The 15,352-nt window shown below is 32.1% G+C and overlaps 1 protein-coding gene across 9 annotated transcripts in view; it reads left to right on the top strand.

Annotated features, from left to right (window-relative positions):
* The window catches only part of STAG1 (STAG1 cohesin complex component), a gene marked incomplete at its 3' end in the record, with an annotated part of 382,903 nt that overhangs the window by 184,070 nt on the left and 183,481 nt on the right, over nt 1–15,352 (top strand). For 8 of the 9 annotated variants that reach the window (XM_079154996.1, XM_079154998.1, XM_079155002.1 and 5 more), the window contains one exon: nt 9,183–9,259. In XM_079154996.1, the coding sequence (XP_079011122.1) occupies nt 9,183–9,259 (77 nt within the window). Of the gene's footprint in view, nt 1–69; nt 261–9,182; nt 9,260–15,352 lie in introns of all 9 variants that reach the window. The other variant, XM_079155005.1, reaches the window with a different exon arrangement.

Raw genomic sequence — 15,352 nt, 5'->3', positions numbered from 1 at the left:
GTTTTTCATATAACTGAAGGAATGAAAAGTTTAATAAGTGGTGGTTTCTACCATACGTTTCTCTTACAGATGTTCACAGAATACAGTGGAGAGGAGTATGATGCTATAGAAATCAATATAATGAACAAATGCTTTAAATAGAAAAGATTACTACTATGAAAGCAGGACAATTTGGTATATCAACTAAGAGATGACTGATGTTAGGAAAAAGTTTTAGTAGAGTCCCAGGATCCAGCTGGAAAAGAATGAATAGTTTGAAAGTAAGTAAGTAGACTTATCTTTGGAATAGTCATTGTAGCAGCACAAGGATTTTCCTCTTAAAAAAAAAAAAAAAAAAAAAAAAAAAAAAAAACCTCAGTATTCAGTTTTTGTTTATTTTCAAAATTATGGTTTTTAATATTAATGTTTATTTGTATATGAATAATCACCTTTAAAGATGTTAAGCTTGAGGTTGTCTTTTCATAGTACTTTCGATACTAGTCATTTTGTTCCTTCTTGTTTTATTACATTAAATTAATGCAGGAAGGTAGTCCTCCCTTTATGAAAAAACATAACTAGGTTATTCAAAATGTAGGTAAGACTCCACTGTATATGATGGCTGACATAATGGGCATGAAAATAAGAGTTGAGCATTATTTATAGTTGAATTATTAACAGTAACATTTATAAGTTATTACTGAAGCCATAGAATTAGCATTGTCCTTTTTCTTAGGATTAAAAAAAATCAATTTTACCACATTATTTACATACATTAAAATTTACACATTTTAAGTGTATAAATTAATGACTGTTTACATTAATTTCTTTTTGTTACTTAGTAGTAGTACCCCCTAATTTAATTATTCTGTTGGATCTCTATGCTTAATTTTCTTTGATGGAAGATACTTAATTCAAATAAATTTGCAGTGACCTTTCATTTACAAGTCCTTCTTTTCATCAGTGTGTTTGCATTTCTCAAGAATAGATAACCTAGGAATATAATTCCTGAATCATTTATGAAAATATCCTTGAAATTATGGCATTACACTATTACCCTTTTCACCAGGTGTGGTGGCACACACCTGTAATCCCAGTGAGGCAGGAGGGTTGCAAGTCAACCTTGGCAACTTAATGAGGCCCTGAGTAACTTGGTAAGACCCTGTGTCAAAATTAAAAATAAAAGGAGCTAGAGGTGTAGCTCATTGGCAAAGTACCCTGTTATTCCCCAGTACCAAAAAGTAAAATAAAATGTTGAATAATTTTAAAAATAGCATTAACCCTTTATTATCTCTGTTTTTGTGATTTAAGAATTTGTGAACAGCTTAGGTAGGGAGAATCTGCTTCACCACATCTATTAAAAAGTTGTAGTCAAGTTGTAGGACAGGGCTGCGGTTACTTAATGCTTGTCTATGGGAGGACCCTCTAGACTTATTCATGTTGCTTTGGGCCTCTGTTTACTGCCTGAGTCTCTTCATAACATGCTTCCCTCAGAGCTCTAAAAAAGAAAAGGTGTGATAACACAACTGCTTTTATGATCTCTTTTCCAAGTCACACATAGTCACTGCCTCTTTATTCTGTTTGTTAGATAAGGGTCACTAAATTCAGCCCATAGTTAGTAGAAGAGTACCTTACACCTTGAATAACAAAAGTTGGGGGATTATTGGCCAGGAGATTATCTTGGAGGTGGAGTACCACAGGCATTAAAATAAGAATTGTCAGAATGTTTAAAATGATATATATTAATGTGTATCTGAATATTTCTGAAAGGTGAACTCATGAAAAAAATGAAATATTTTTATAGACATTTTGGAACTTTGAAACAAATTAATGCCTTGTTTTTCAGATTCCAGGGAGAAATGAATGGAAAAACAAGAAAATGTTCACTGTGCATCTCTCTCTTTTTTTTTTTTTTTTTCTTTCTTTGCGGGGAGGTGTACTAAAGAATGAACCTGGATACAATACATTTTACCACTAAGCTACATTCCCAACCCATTTCATTTTCTAGTTTGAGACAGGGTCTTGCTTATTTGCTGTGGTTGGTCTGAAGTCTGTGATCTTGCCTGAGCCTCCTGAGTTTCTTGGCTTACAGCTATCTGCCACCACACTCAGCACTGTGTATCACTGTGTAGCTTAATAAAAAAATTAGCAACAAATACATTTTATATACAGTATAGCATTTTATGTTAAAGTATGATCCTTCTATACCTAATTTATTCAGGGGTTTTGTCATGAAAAGGATGTTGAATATTATCAAGGTCTTTGTTGCAACTATTGAGATGATCATGCAGATTTTATCCTTGATTCTGTTTACGTCCTGTGTTATGTTTATTGATTTGTATACGTTGAACCATACTTGCATTCCTGAAATAAAGCCAACTCGGTCATGATGTATGACCTTTTTAATGTATTGCTGAATTCTATTTGCAAGTGATATTTTATCTAGCATATTTTCATCTATGTTCATCAAGGATATTGGCTTATCATTTCCTTTTTTGTGGTGTGCTTATCAGGTTTCAGTATCAGGGTAACACAACCTTGTAGAATGAGTTTGGAAGGGTTCTTTCCCTTTTTTATGGAGTAGTTTGAGCAGCATTGGTATTCTTTAAAAATCTAGTAAAATACAGCAATAAATCTGGTCTGGTTCTTGGCTTTTCTTTGTTGAGAGACTTCAGTCTCATTGCTTGTTTCTGATCTATTTAATTTTTAATATATTTTCCTTGTTCAATTTTGAATGTTATATGTTATTTAGAAATTTATCTTTCTGGATTTTACAGTTCGATAACAATTTTAAATCATATTTCATAGTGATTGGTATTGACTTCAGTGATGTTATAATTTGTTTCACAACTTGTTCTATTGTAGTTTCTCCTTTTCCACTTCTAATTTTATTTATTTGGGTCTCTTTTTTTTTCCTTTGTTTATTTTGCTAAGGATTTTCCAGTTTTATCTTTCATAGAATCAACTCTTTTTTCACTTATCCTTTGTATTGTTCTTTTAGCCTCTGTTTCATTTATTTCTTCTCTGATCTTCATCACTTCTTTCCTTCTATGAGTTTCTCCCCCTCCCATTTTGTTTTTCTGGGACCTTGAGATGCATCATTAGGTTATTAGAGGTTTTTCTGTACAATGTAGGCTCTTACAGTTGTAAACTTCCCTCTGATAACTGGTTTCCCTGTATCACATAGATTCTGGTATGTTGTGTTTCCATTTTCATTTTATTCTAGGAATTTAAAAATTTACTCCCGATGAAAAAGAATGCCCCCCATTTTCTTCTGTGACTCACTATTCATTCAAAGTGTATTCTATCTCCTCATGTTGTATAATTTTTATAGTTTCTCTTGATCTGTGTTACAATTTCATTCCATTATGATATGATAGAATGCAAGAAAATATTTCACTTCCCCTCTCCTCCTGTGGTACTGAGAATCAAATCCAGGAACATTCTACCTCTGAGTTGCTTCCCCAGACCTCTTTGTTTTATTTTGAGTCACATTCTGTATGTGTTGCCCAGGTGGCCCTCAAACTTCCAATTCTCCTGCCACAGCCTCCCAAGTAGCTGGTACTACACATCTGTGCCGCTGCTCCCAGCTTCAAATTTGTTAAGACTTGTTCTTGGCCTAAAATGTGATGTACTTTGGAAAAACCTTTCATGTTTTGATGAAAAGAATGTGTATTCTGATAGTATCGGGTAGATTATTCTGTAGATGTCTATAATTCCCTTTTATCTATAGTATAATTTAATTCTGGTGTTTCTTTGTTGATTTTTTTTTTTTTTTCTTCATTGATTAGCTGTCTTTTGGTGAGAGTAGGGTATTAAAAATCACTGACTGTTATTCTTGGAACCTCTCTCTTCCACTATGTGCAATAGTGTTTTTTAATATAAAAACCAGATGCTCTTATGTTCAGAGCATATAGATTTATAACCATTATATCTTCCTAATTAATGGATTGTTCTCTTCATTAATAAGAAATGACCTTCTTTGTCTCTTCACCAAGTTTGGCTATATGTCTGTTTCATCAGATATGCATATAACTACTTCTGTTAGCTTTTACCTCCATTTTCTTAGAACATCATTTTCTATCCTTTCGCTTCTGTGAGGTTAGTCTTTGCTAGTGAGGTTAGTTTTTTACAAGCATCATACTACTGGGTCTATTTTAAAAACCAGGCATCCAGTCTGCTTCAATATGTTTGATTCTGTCCTATTTCTTGTTTGCTTATCTTCTAGTGAGGTTTATTCTTTACTTTGTTCTCATGATTGTGTTTATCTTGCTTCCTTTTCTGGATTTAGGATTCCTTTAAGTGTCTTCTGTAATGCTGGTATAGTGGTCATGAATTCCTTTAGTTTATCCTTTTCTTGGAAGGTCTTTATTTTTCCTTTGATTCTGAGGGAAAACTTTGCAGGATATAGTAGTCTGGTCTGCAGTTATTTGCTTTTCAGGATTAAAATGCATAATTCCATGCCCTCCTGGCCTTTAGAGTTTCTGCTATGTTGTATCTGCCTTTATATGTGACTTAACATTTTTCTCTTGCAGCTTTTAATATTCTTTCTTTGTTCTATACTTTTGGCAGTTTAGCTGAATTTGTCATGCAGAGGTTTTATGTTTTTCTGGTCATGTCTGTTTTGGGTTTTAAATACTTTTTGTAGCTGAATATCTATTTCTTTCCCAATATTTAGGGATTTTTCCTGCTATTATTTAACTGAATAAGTTTTGTATACCTTTGCACTGTAGCTTGTCTCCATTGTCTCTTCTGATATGTTTGTTTGATCTTCTAATGGTGTCCCATAGATCTTGTATGTTCTGTTCATTTTTTTCTTATTTCTTTCTTTATTGCTGATGGAATGTGATACTTCATCAATCTTGTCTTCAAGCCCTGATGGTATTTTCCCACTTCATCTAAGCTGTTGGTGAGGCTATCCACTGAGATTTTTGACTTACTGAACTTTTCATTTCCAAAATTTGATTCTTTTCCAGAATCTGTCTTTATTGAAGGACTCTTTCATATCCTGCATTGTCTTCCTTAATTCACTCAGCTATTTATTTTATCATCTTTGCATTAGTTGATTCTTTTTTAAACAATTCTTTTTAAAAGTTAATTCTTTGACCTTTTATCCCCTTTGTTATCTTTGGTATCAGTTTCTAGATAGTTTTGAACTTTTAGAGGAATCATGTTGCATTGTTGTCATATTCCTTTCTTTTCTCTATGAAGATTTGTGAATCTGTTATGAAGAACATCTCTTCCATCATGTTGTGATGATCTTTCAGTGAGACAGATTTTTTTGATGATGTGCCCTGGAGTATCAGTTTGTTGCATTTAGCTCCAAATGGACTAGGTAAATAGTGTTTGGAATTCTTTGTGAATTCTCAGGCTATGATTAGTGACTTTTGCTGCAGTTGAACTCAGAAACTCAGGGACTTGCTTTCTTTGTAGGTCTCAGTAGAGTAGGGTCTCTCTAGTAGTTCATACAGGTGTGTTGTTGACAGTGGAGTATTTGAGATGCACACTGTGATTACTCCACAGTGTGCAGTTTGAAAGGTTTCCATGAGAGTGACTTAAGGGAAGGTAGGTCTTTTGTAGGTGTGGTGTCAAAAACAGTGTGTTATTTATGTGTGCTGTTGTGGGACTGAATGTCCAGGAGATGGACATTAGATCCCTGTAACCCTGCCTACTTTGGGCCAGGTCTTTCTGGACTGTCAACTGAGGACATTTTTCTCATATATTCTTTTGCAATGATTTGAGTGGGACTAGGTTTTCCCTAGAGTAGGCTGTGATTTCTCTGAACAGGAGCAGGTTTAGGTTAGTGACAAAACCTGCCATGAATGGAGGTGCCAAACATGAATTCTCAGAATGACTTAGAAAAAAAATAATAATAATAACAGTAATAACAACATAAAAACAAGCCAGGTGTAGAAATACAGAAAAGAAAACAAGTAAAAGAAACAATGTCAGGCTGGGGATATAGTTCAGGTGGTAGAGTGCTTACCTCTGCAAGCACAAGGACCTGGGTTCAATCCCCAACACCATAAAAAAAGAAAAAAGAAACAATGTCTACAACAAGAACAATGGAAAAGTGTAAAAATAATACAGAATTGACTAAAATGTTAAAAATTGTTAAAGGTACAGTTAATAAAAAGATAACATGATACTACAGAAGGAGAAATTGGGACGAAAGAAAATTTTCAAACAGAAAAATATATAATCCAGTTAAGACATATAATAAAATAGCTGTAAGGAAAATGAGAAATAAAAATTAATGATAATAGAAGTTAGAATACATGGGTGAGAGGAAGTTCCTCCTAGCCTGTACTTGGATTGAAGATGCTTCTTTCCAGAGCTTTACTGTTGGAATCTGCCATGTATTGTGTGGGTAGTGTGTCCCAGCTGAAATCTGTTGTTTCCTATCAGCTCACATTAAACACATTGGGTGGTATTCACGCTGTGCTTTGTGTTTCTTACCAGGCAGATTCAGGGAATGTTGTCTGTGCCAGCATTGTGTTCTCTCCACAAGTTTTTCGTATGTGCCCCCAGGTTCATGGTGAATGTTGGAGCCTCCACAAGCCCTTCTTGCTTTCAGCAGTTTTGTTATAATATAGATTTATATGGCAGAACTCTAAACTTGAGGCCAAACATGAAAGATATTCTGTGTAACCATTTTTTAAAAAATATTTTTTAGTTGTAGATGGACACAATATCTTTATTTTATTTATTTCTTTTTATGTGGTGCTGAGGATTGAACCCCATGAGCCAGGCAAGCACTCCACCACTGAACCACAACCCTAGCCTTTTTCTGTGTAACCTTACTGACTTTTGCAGCATTATAGTCCATAAAATCTATGTGTGATTAATATGAATGGTTAATCATTTAAAATTTAATTTTAATTATTTTAATTTTATAATATTTTTGAATGTCAGTTTACTTATCTAGGGTGCCACTAAACAACAACTAGCAAAATAGTAGTTATACAGTAAATACGATAAAAAAAATTTTAAAAATGTATTATGTATTTATCTGTGGAAATCTATTTCAAATTGACAGGATAATTCATAACCCAGAGAGGGTTAACTTTGATTGACTTACGTCGTTAAATCAGTTTTTGTTTTTGGGTGCTTGAATGTCTTCCAGAGACAGCTTTTATTTGTGATTATTAATTTTATTTGTGGCCTCAAATTTAATTTCAGATTTCCTCTTTAATTTTAAATCTTGCAAAATTAAGCTTGTATTGTAATGAGTAAATTATCTTCATGATTTTTTTGTCATTAACATAAATTCACAATACAAAAATTTCCCTTTTTTTTTTTTTTTAAGAAGTTACATGTTTGGAACAAAATCTTTAAATTTTTTTTTTTCTTCTTCCCTAACTTCCAACCTCAACTTTGTTATCTTTACTCTTGGATATAGGGAATACCTGTTATTGATACTTGATAGATTAATATTGATAAATTCAGCATCCTGTAGTGAATTGAATTTAATGTGCCAATATAGTCGTTTAGTTTGGTTTAGTTTTTTTTTTTTGTTTTGTTTTGTTGTTGTTGTTTTTTTTTTTTTTTTTTTGAGGTACTGGGAATTTAACCCTGGGGGTAATCTACACCTGAGCTATATCTCTAGACCTTTTAAAAATGTATTAATTTCATTATTTATTTATTGATTTATTTTAATGGGGCTTGAACCCAGGGGTGCTATACCATGGAGCTATAAATCCAACCCTTTTTTATTTTTATATTTTTTAGTTTAAGAGAGGCTCTAAGTTGCCTTATCTTTTCTTGAACTTGCTGTCCTCCTGACTCAGCCTCCTCATTTGGTAGGATTGCAAGCATGTGCTATTGAGCCCAAACTTTTTTTTAATCCTTTGAGACAGGGTCTTACTAAGCTGACCAGACTGTCCTTGAACTTGTGATTCTCCTGCCCCAACCTTCTGAGTAGCTGAAATTACAGACATTCACCACTCTTATTGGTTATTACTCTAAATGAAGGCTACACTTTCTTGACTTCTAGTAACTATTCTATTGTTCCATGCTCTTTCTTATAAAAATATGGTGCATTTTAGAGACACTTCCCTCTTTTTCTTTATTTTCTTTTTTTTAAGCATAAAACAATAGGATTTATTCAAGTGAGAAGAAAAAGAGGTAGAGCTTGTAAAAGGTGGGAGGAGACCCAATAGGAGTAGTTCCCCTCTTTTCTTGAATGTTTTTTGAATTGGAGTTGATAATTTCTGACAAGAAGTCTGTCAGAGATTATAATTATTTTCTGATTAATTCTTAGAGTCTTAATTTTGTGATTTTTTAAAACTTGAATATTTTATATTTATGCTGAAGAAACAGTCATATTTAATTATTTGGCCAAGATTTTCTGTATACTAGATTGATTTTTGGATTACATTTCAGTTTTTAAAATTATGTTGATTTTTAATGCAAATTTTCAACTAAACCACTTTTTTCCTTATTGGTATTAGTGGTAAAGTTTGCATAATCATAGTTGAGGTAAAAATAAACTAACAAATATAGAAATATTATGAAAGAATAGGATGAAAAAGTAAATTTTTCTTTGTTGATAATTATGTAGAACTTAGGAACTTTTTATGTTCAGAGAAAACAGGTGTGAGTGGTATTATATCAATAGACATTTTAATTTACTGAAGAACATTCTGATGATAAAGAATATCAGAAACAGGGGCTAGGATTGTGACTCAGTGGTAGAGTGCTTGCCTCGCTGTGTGAGTCATAGTGTTGAATCCTCAGCACCACATAAAATGAATAAAATAAAGGTATTGTGTCCATGTACAACTAAAAGAAAATTTAAAAAAGAATATAAGAAACAGCCACAAGAGAAATATATTTTCTATACTTCAGACATTTTTAATACAAAGGCAGCTAGCTATGTGTTTAGATATCACCAGTGTAAGTTTAACTCAATCTTTAGTGCTCTCTTATAGCATAAACTTAATGTTTTATGTCTTTGTCTTCTCCCTCCCCAATACTCTTTTTCTATACTTATCATCTAGTTCATTAGATATTCAGATTTTTGAAAAATGTCTAAACAAGTCTGAAGTTCCTACATAAAAGGTTCCTTTAGAATATAAGGTATAGGAATTTGAGGAGGAAAGAGAAAACATAAGTCTTTATAATTTTTCAAACAATGGTCAGATTCAATTTTATGTTTAGCATGAGGTAGATAAAGAATAACTGTAAAATCTGTTGTTTCACAGGTACTGTGAGAATAGAGATGTTTCGAAATATGCAGAATGCAGAAATCATCAGAAAAATGACTGAAGAATTTGATGAGGTATAGCATTCCAATATTTATGCAGATTGCCTACTTATACTTTTAAATGGTTGATATGTTGATTATTTCAAGTTTTGTTTTGATTTGGTGTTTAGTATAAGAAAAGATATACTATTACTTATTTATATTAAATATCAGTCTATGCTCCTAATTACAAAATTAATAGCTTTGGGGAGTCGATTACGTAGTTTGGCGTTAGCATTAAATAATGTCTGATGATTTGATAAGGATAAGAAAATTAATGGTATGAAGTTGAAGTTGATTCTTGACATTTATTCTTGAAAAAACGTTCTCAAATTCCCAAATTTATAACTGCATCTCCAACACTTCTCTTCTGTGGAATGCTAGTCCCATTAAATGCTTTAGAGGAAAAAAAGGTTTGGAGCTGAAAGAAATCTGAGTCGGGTTCTGTATTATACCTTTCTTAGTATCAAAGCACATTTCCATGTTTAAGATTCTTAGACATCCTAATGAAGTAAAACCTGCTTAAATTTATTTAACTCAGAATTTTCCACAGTTATTTAAAACAGAACTTTCACTGACCTCCTATGCCCTACTTGTGTGTATTTGTGAAACTTAACCTTCTGTTTTGGACATTCTACTTCAGGGCATTCCAGTTTTCATTCAGAATACATGTTTGTTTTGTCTTCATAATCTCCTTTCCTATTTTCACTGAAATATTGTCTCAAGCAGTTTTACATGGTTGTAAATGCTGAAACATTTTCAGTTTTACCCTTTTCATTTATGCTTTGGGCCACTGCTAATTATAGTTTTAATATTCTTTCTTTTGATTTAAATATGATTCTATTTTCTGGCAGATGTTCCCTTTTATTGACTTTCAACAGGAAAGATTGCTCTTTTTTTTTTTTCTCTATTTGCAAGTGGAGCCTTTCTTGTTATTATTGTTACTAATTTTCAGTTGAATAAAGTAATACAAACATGATAAAACAAACACACTCAAACATACATAACATCATGGGTGTCTTTCTTGTCAAATGTTCACCTTCTCAATAACAGCTCACAACAAAAATATTTTACATGTGCTTCTTTACAGAAACATTCTGCTAGTGACTTTCAAACTATTAATCCAGTTCCATGTTAGGAACCTTACATCATGATCCATGCATATGTATGTTTATAATTCCTTGTCTTCAATTTTGTAATCCCTAAAGCCTTTGACATTGTAAAGTTTTTTTTCCTCCTTCACTTAGATAAGATTATTTACAGTTTTAATTTTTCTCAGCCAGTGTGAGTATCTATGTTTTACTTAATTCTTGGCTTGATACTAGTCAGATTTCTTTAATGCAAATTCCTGAGATAACTATGAAAGGATAATTTTGAGGGTTTCAGTCCATGATTCGTTGACCCTATTATGTTTGGGCAGCACATCATGGCAGCCAGCGTATGGCAAAACAGTTTATCTCATGGTTGGGGAGCAAAATAAAGAGAAAGAGTCTGACTTTGCCTTTAGGGGCATGCCTCCAAGGCCCAAGATCTTTACCTAAGCGCCATCTCTTAAAAGATTCCACAGCCTCCCCAACAGTGCCAGTCTGGGAAACAAACCTTTAAAACTTAGGCCTTTAGGAGATATTGCAGATGCAAACTGTAGCAAATGTTAAGATTCTTAGAAATTCTTAATTGAAAGGGCATGCCCCAGATTCTGTTTGGATTGTGTTAGCATATAAGGCATATCAACTTATATGAAATTAAGTATGTTAGCATTCTAAAACTAACAAACCTGGATTTCGAGATATTCCTGTTAGGCTTCTATTCACCAAAAAATAAGCTGGTTATTTCAAGAGCTTATATGTGCCAAACAGAAGCTAACAAAACCAGGTTAAGGTGTGATTGGGAGGTTGCTTCATCAGCTGCCAGATTTTACCATGCTAAACCTTGTATCAAAGGTGGTTCAGATCACAAATTAAAATGTATTAGGTATCTTGGACCTTAAGGATATTTAACACTTGATGGAAAGATCATTCACAAGTTTGAGATAATAGTTGCTAATCTTTGTTGCATAATAGCATCATCAGGGGATCTTTAAAACATACTGGTACTGGATTGTCTCCCACATCCCTTGTTACTCTGATGAATTTGTAAAGTGTGTGATCTGGGTATGGAGACTTTTAAAATTTACCAGTTGATTCTAACAGTACACCAAAGTTTGGAATTACTGGTTTAAGGTAAATAAAGAGAAGAAAGCCAAGAATTAAGTTATTAAAACCCTTCACATGTGAGAACAGATGGAGGAGAAAACAAATGAATATATTCTAAAAATGCATGATAACAAAATTCTTACTTTTGTTTGTTTATTCGTGGCACTGGACATTGAACCCAGGGACACTCTACCACTGAGCTATATCCTCAGCCTTTTTTATTTTTAATTTTGAGGCGGGATCTTGCTACATTGCCAGGGCTATCCTCAAGCTTGTGATTCTCCTACCTTAGCCTCCCATAAATTTCTAGGATTACAGACCTGCACCACCACATCCAGCTCAAGAAAAATCATTACTTTTGTCTTAAGATTTTAAACAACTAGAAGATGACAAGAAATTCATGGAAATAAAGGTCATGATATGCCAATATGGTCAAATATTCAGGATATATTGAAAGACAGTAAACTGTTACCAAATGTGATAATGAATTACATAGCAAATGAAATAATTATTCAAAAAGCATTTATTTCATTTTTCAAAATATTTTTCTCTAATATTTGAGATAGTGATCTAATCAAAGATGGCTTTTTAAAATCACCATTTAAATTTTTTTCCTATTTGTACAAGTAACATTTGGTTACAATAGGAATGTGTTCATTTAGAACAGAATTCTTTATTAGATATCTTCTAAGACGTATTTTATCTTCAGCCACTTCAGGAAAATATGGCTCTTTTTGCTGCTGTGTTTATACCCAAGAACTTGGGTTTAAATGCTTGTATATTACTAGATATACCATATTTGATTGTTTTTTTTTTTTTTTTTTCCCTTCAAAATACTTTTTTGATTATTTATTTCCTGGGGGTTAAGGGAGTGGTTTCTTGGTGCATTGTATTTTTGGTAAAATTTTAAAAGATTGGATAATAAGAACTATTAAATTCTAAGAAACTTTTAACAGTGACTCTCAAACAAGTAGTGATTAAAATATTATTGAAAACAAATATAGCAAAGTGTAGTAAAGGTCAGATGAGTTAGATCAAATATAGATAGATTTTAAAGGAGTTGGTCTAAAAGTATGTTACTGCCTGAGAAGTACACTAATGTTCGTATTCTTTATTACAAATAGAGAATAATGTTCATTAATAAACTTTTTTTAAGCCCTGCAAACTTGCATATAGCCAGAAGTATTAAATAATTGTATCAACCTAGTTTAGAAACAAATTAATTCTCAGAACATTCTGACTCTTCAGTCAATAGATACATATACTTGGTTCTTGTTGGAATTAGCCTTTCAGAGCTAAGGCAAAGCATAACATTTCTTTCTCAGATTGTTAGACTCATATCTCTATATATAAGCTTTTAGGAACGTTTTTCCAAAGTTAACTGACATAGTTTTCATATATATAAGTATGACTTGTACATAAGGAAACCTTTGTAACAACACATTTAATATATTCATTTAGCTCCTTTCATTCTTTTTATAAATCATAAGATTATTGTGATGATTTTCTATAATGATTACAAGTTACCCTGTAGCTTTTTTCTCTTCTCTTTTGTAATCATACATACTTCCCTAAATTTCTTTATTTATACTAACTATAGAACTTTGATCTTATTATTTATATGAAGTTACTTAAGGGATTAAAATGTTTAATAAACATAAAAGTGGTTAAATAGCACACAAACCTAAAAATTATAAAAGAAATTCTTCAGAATATAGAGAAAAGATCAAATTATTTCCATTCCCAAATATATTCTCTTAATTTTTTTCATTTGTACATTCCATCAAGAAAGTATTTTTCAGCCCTAAACACCTAATAATGAAAATTTGGGATAATGTTAATTTGACATGTAAAGTTCCTCTCTCCTCTTTGCCCTCTTTCCCACATTCCATCTCAAAAAGTAGCTAGATTTCTTATGGGAAGTATGTTTAAGTAACTGATAATTATTTCACATTTTTTTTTTTTTAAGTTCTGATCTATGTCTAATTTTAAAGTATCTGATAAATTAAAATAAATAGATGAAAGTATTTTTTTCCTTCTACCCTTGGTAAGTAGAAGACTGTGTAGTCCTCATGTGTTGTATTAAGGTATAGTTCACAGCATATATATATATACATATAAATATGTATATATATAGTTATTCATATAATTAAATGTTCATATTATTGTATTAACATTATTCACATAAAAGTAATCTTTGAAAGACAGACAACAAAAGGAATATTTTGTATACCTTTTAAATATTTTAATTAAATGCCATAATTACATGTTTCAAAATATCACAATCTAATATCTCAAGATTCTGTATCCATTTATACAAAGTTCCAATATTGGTAATGAATTTACATACCTTGTGAATGTGACCTTTTCAAGGTTAGATTCTTATTAGATCTCATTAGTTCATCATGGCTTTAACTTTTATAGTGATATTAGAACATCTGGTAGAAGTATCAATGCAATGACACTTATTGTTCACTGTTGATTACATATATTTAGGTTTTAGTTTCTTTTTTTGTGCTTAGTACTTTTATTTTGCAACGAGTTAAAATAGTACAAATTATAAAATCATTGAAATTACATTAGTAATTTACAGTAAGTAAATATACTAGTAAGGAGTGCCATTTCTACTGTCCACCCTCTTCAGTATTGAATTCATATTACTCTTTCCCTTGGGAATACCTGAAATATCCTCTGTGTTCACCACAATAATCTGAAACTAAAACCCAGTTAAGGAATACCCAGCAATAACACATTGACATGTTTAATAGTTAAGAAATATGCAATATCCAGATGAGACCCCAAAGGATGATTTAATTATATAAGGTGTGAGTTCTTCACAAAGTATCCCTAAAACTAGACTTTTCTTTCTTTCTTTTATTATATTTTGCAGTACTGGGGATTGGACCCAGGGCCTCACACATGCCAGGCAAGCACTCTAACACTGAGCTGCATCCCTAGCCCTAAATCTAGATTTTTAAAGATGAATAGAAGTTCACCTGTAAAGCCTGGAAGGAGTGTAAAGAAAAGAGAGTTTAGAATGTTTGAGAGGAAGCAGAGACTGGGGAAAATGACCAGACTGAGGAGAGATTGGCTTTGATGCTTATAAATTAAGCCTTGCTAAAAACATTGTGCTCCTAAGTACACTAGACAGTGTTGTAGATAAGTACTAAAGAGTCGAAGATAGAAAGGATACACGGTATGAAATTTATAAAAATTTTGTGGTATTGACTTTTCAGTACTGTTTCTTAATTGCTATAACTTTGTATAGGCCAAATGAAATCAGTTAAAATTCATTAGGATTTTATATTAACGTACCCTTATTTTAGTAGTATAAAGTTTTGCCAGAATCTAAAAAGTTAGTTCTGGCTTAATTATAAAGGTCAATTTCTCTTTAAATGCATCATGACAATCAGCTGAAATAATCAAATTATTGTTAAATATACAGTAAAACTTCAAAAGTTCAAACATTGTTTTGTTTTGCAAAATTATTTTCTACTGGAGTGTCCCAAGGGTGAGTAGTATATAATTTTCTTTGCTCCCTTGACACACAGTTCTTATGCATTCTAACTTTTTGAGGCAAAAATAAAATGAAAACTCTTTCAGTCATGGTTTACATAAATTCACAGATGTGGCATAATTTCAGACATTTTTAAATACACCCATTATTTTCCATATAAATCACTTGATATATGCAAAACAATATATGTAACTCTTGTGTAAGATATGTGAGTATGCTGTTGCCAAATGTAAGAACTCATTTATTGCCAATACTACCAAAATGACCTCTGGTTTCCTGTGCTTTATCCCAGAGGTAATCAGTATCCCAATTGTTACTATTTTTGGTTTCTTCCTCCTGCCTCCCGCCCATAAATCCATTGATAGATTGTTGCCCTTTCTAAATGAGATGTTTGTCAAGATTCATAGATGAGAGTAAAAG

The sequence above is a fragment of the Sciurus vulgaris genome (assembly GCF_902686455.1).
Source record: "Sciurus vulgaris genome assembly, chromosome: 10".
NCBI lineage: Eukaryota > Metazoa > Chordata > Mammalia > Rodentia > Sciuridae > Sciurus > Sciurus vulgaris.
This window is presented reverse-complemented; position numbering and strand designations above follow the sequence as displayed.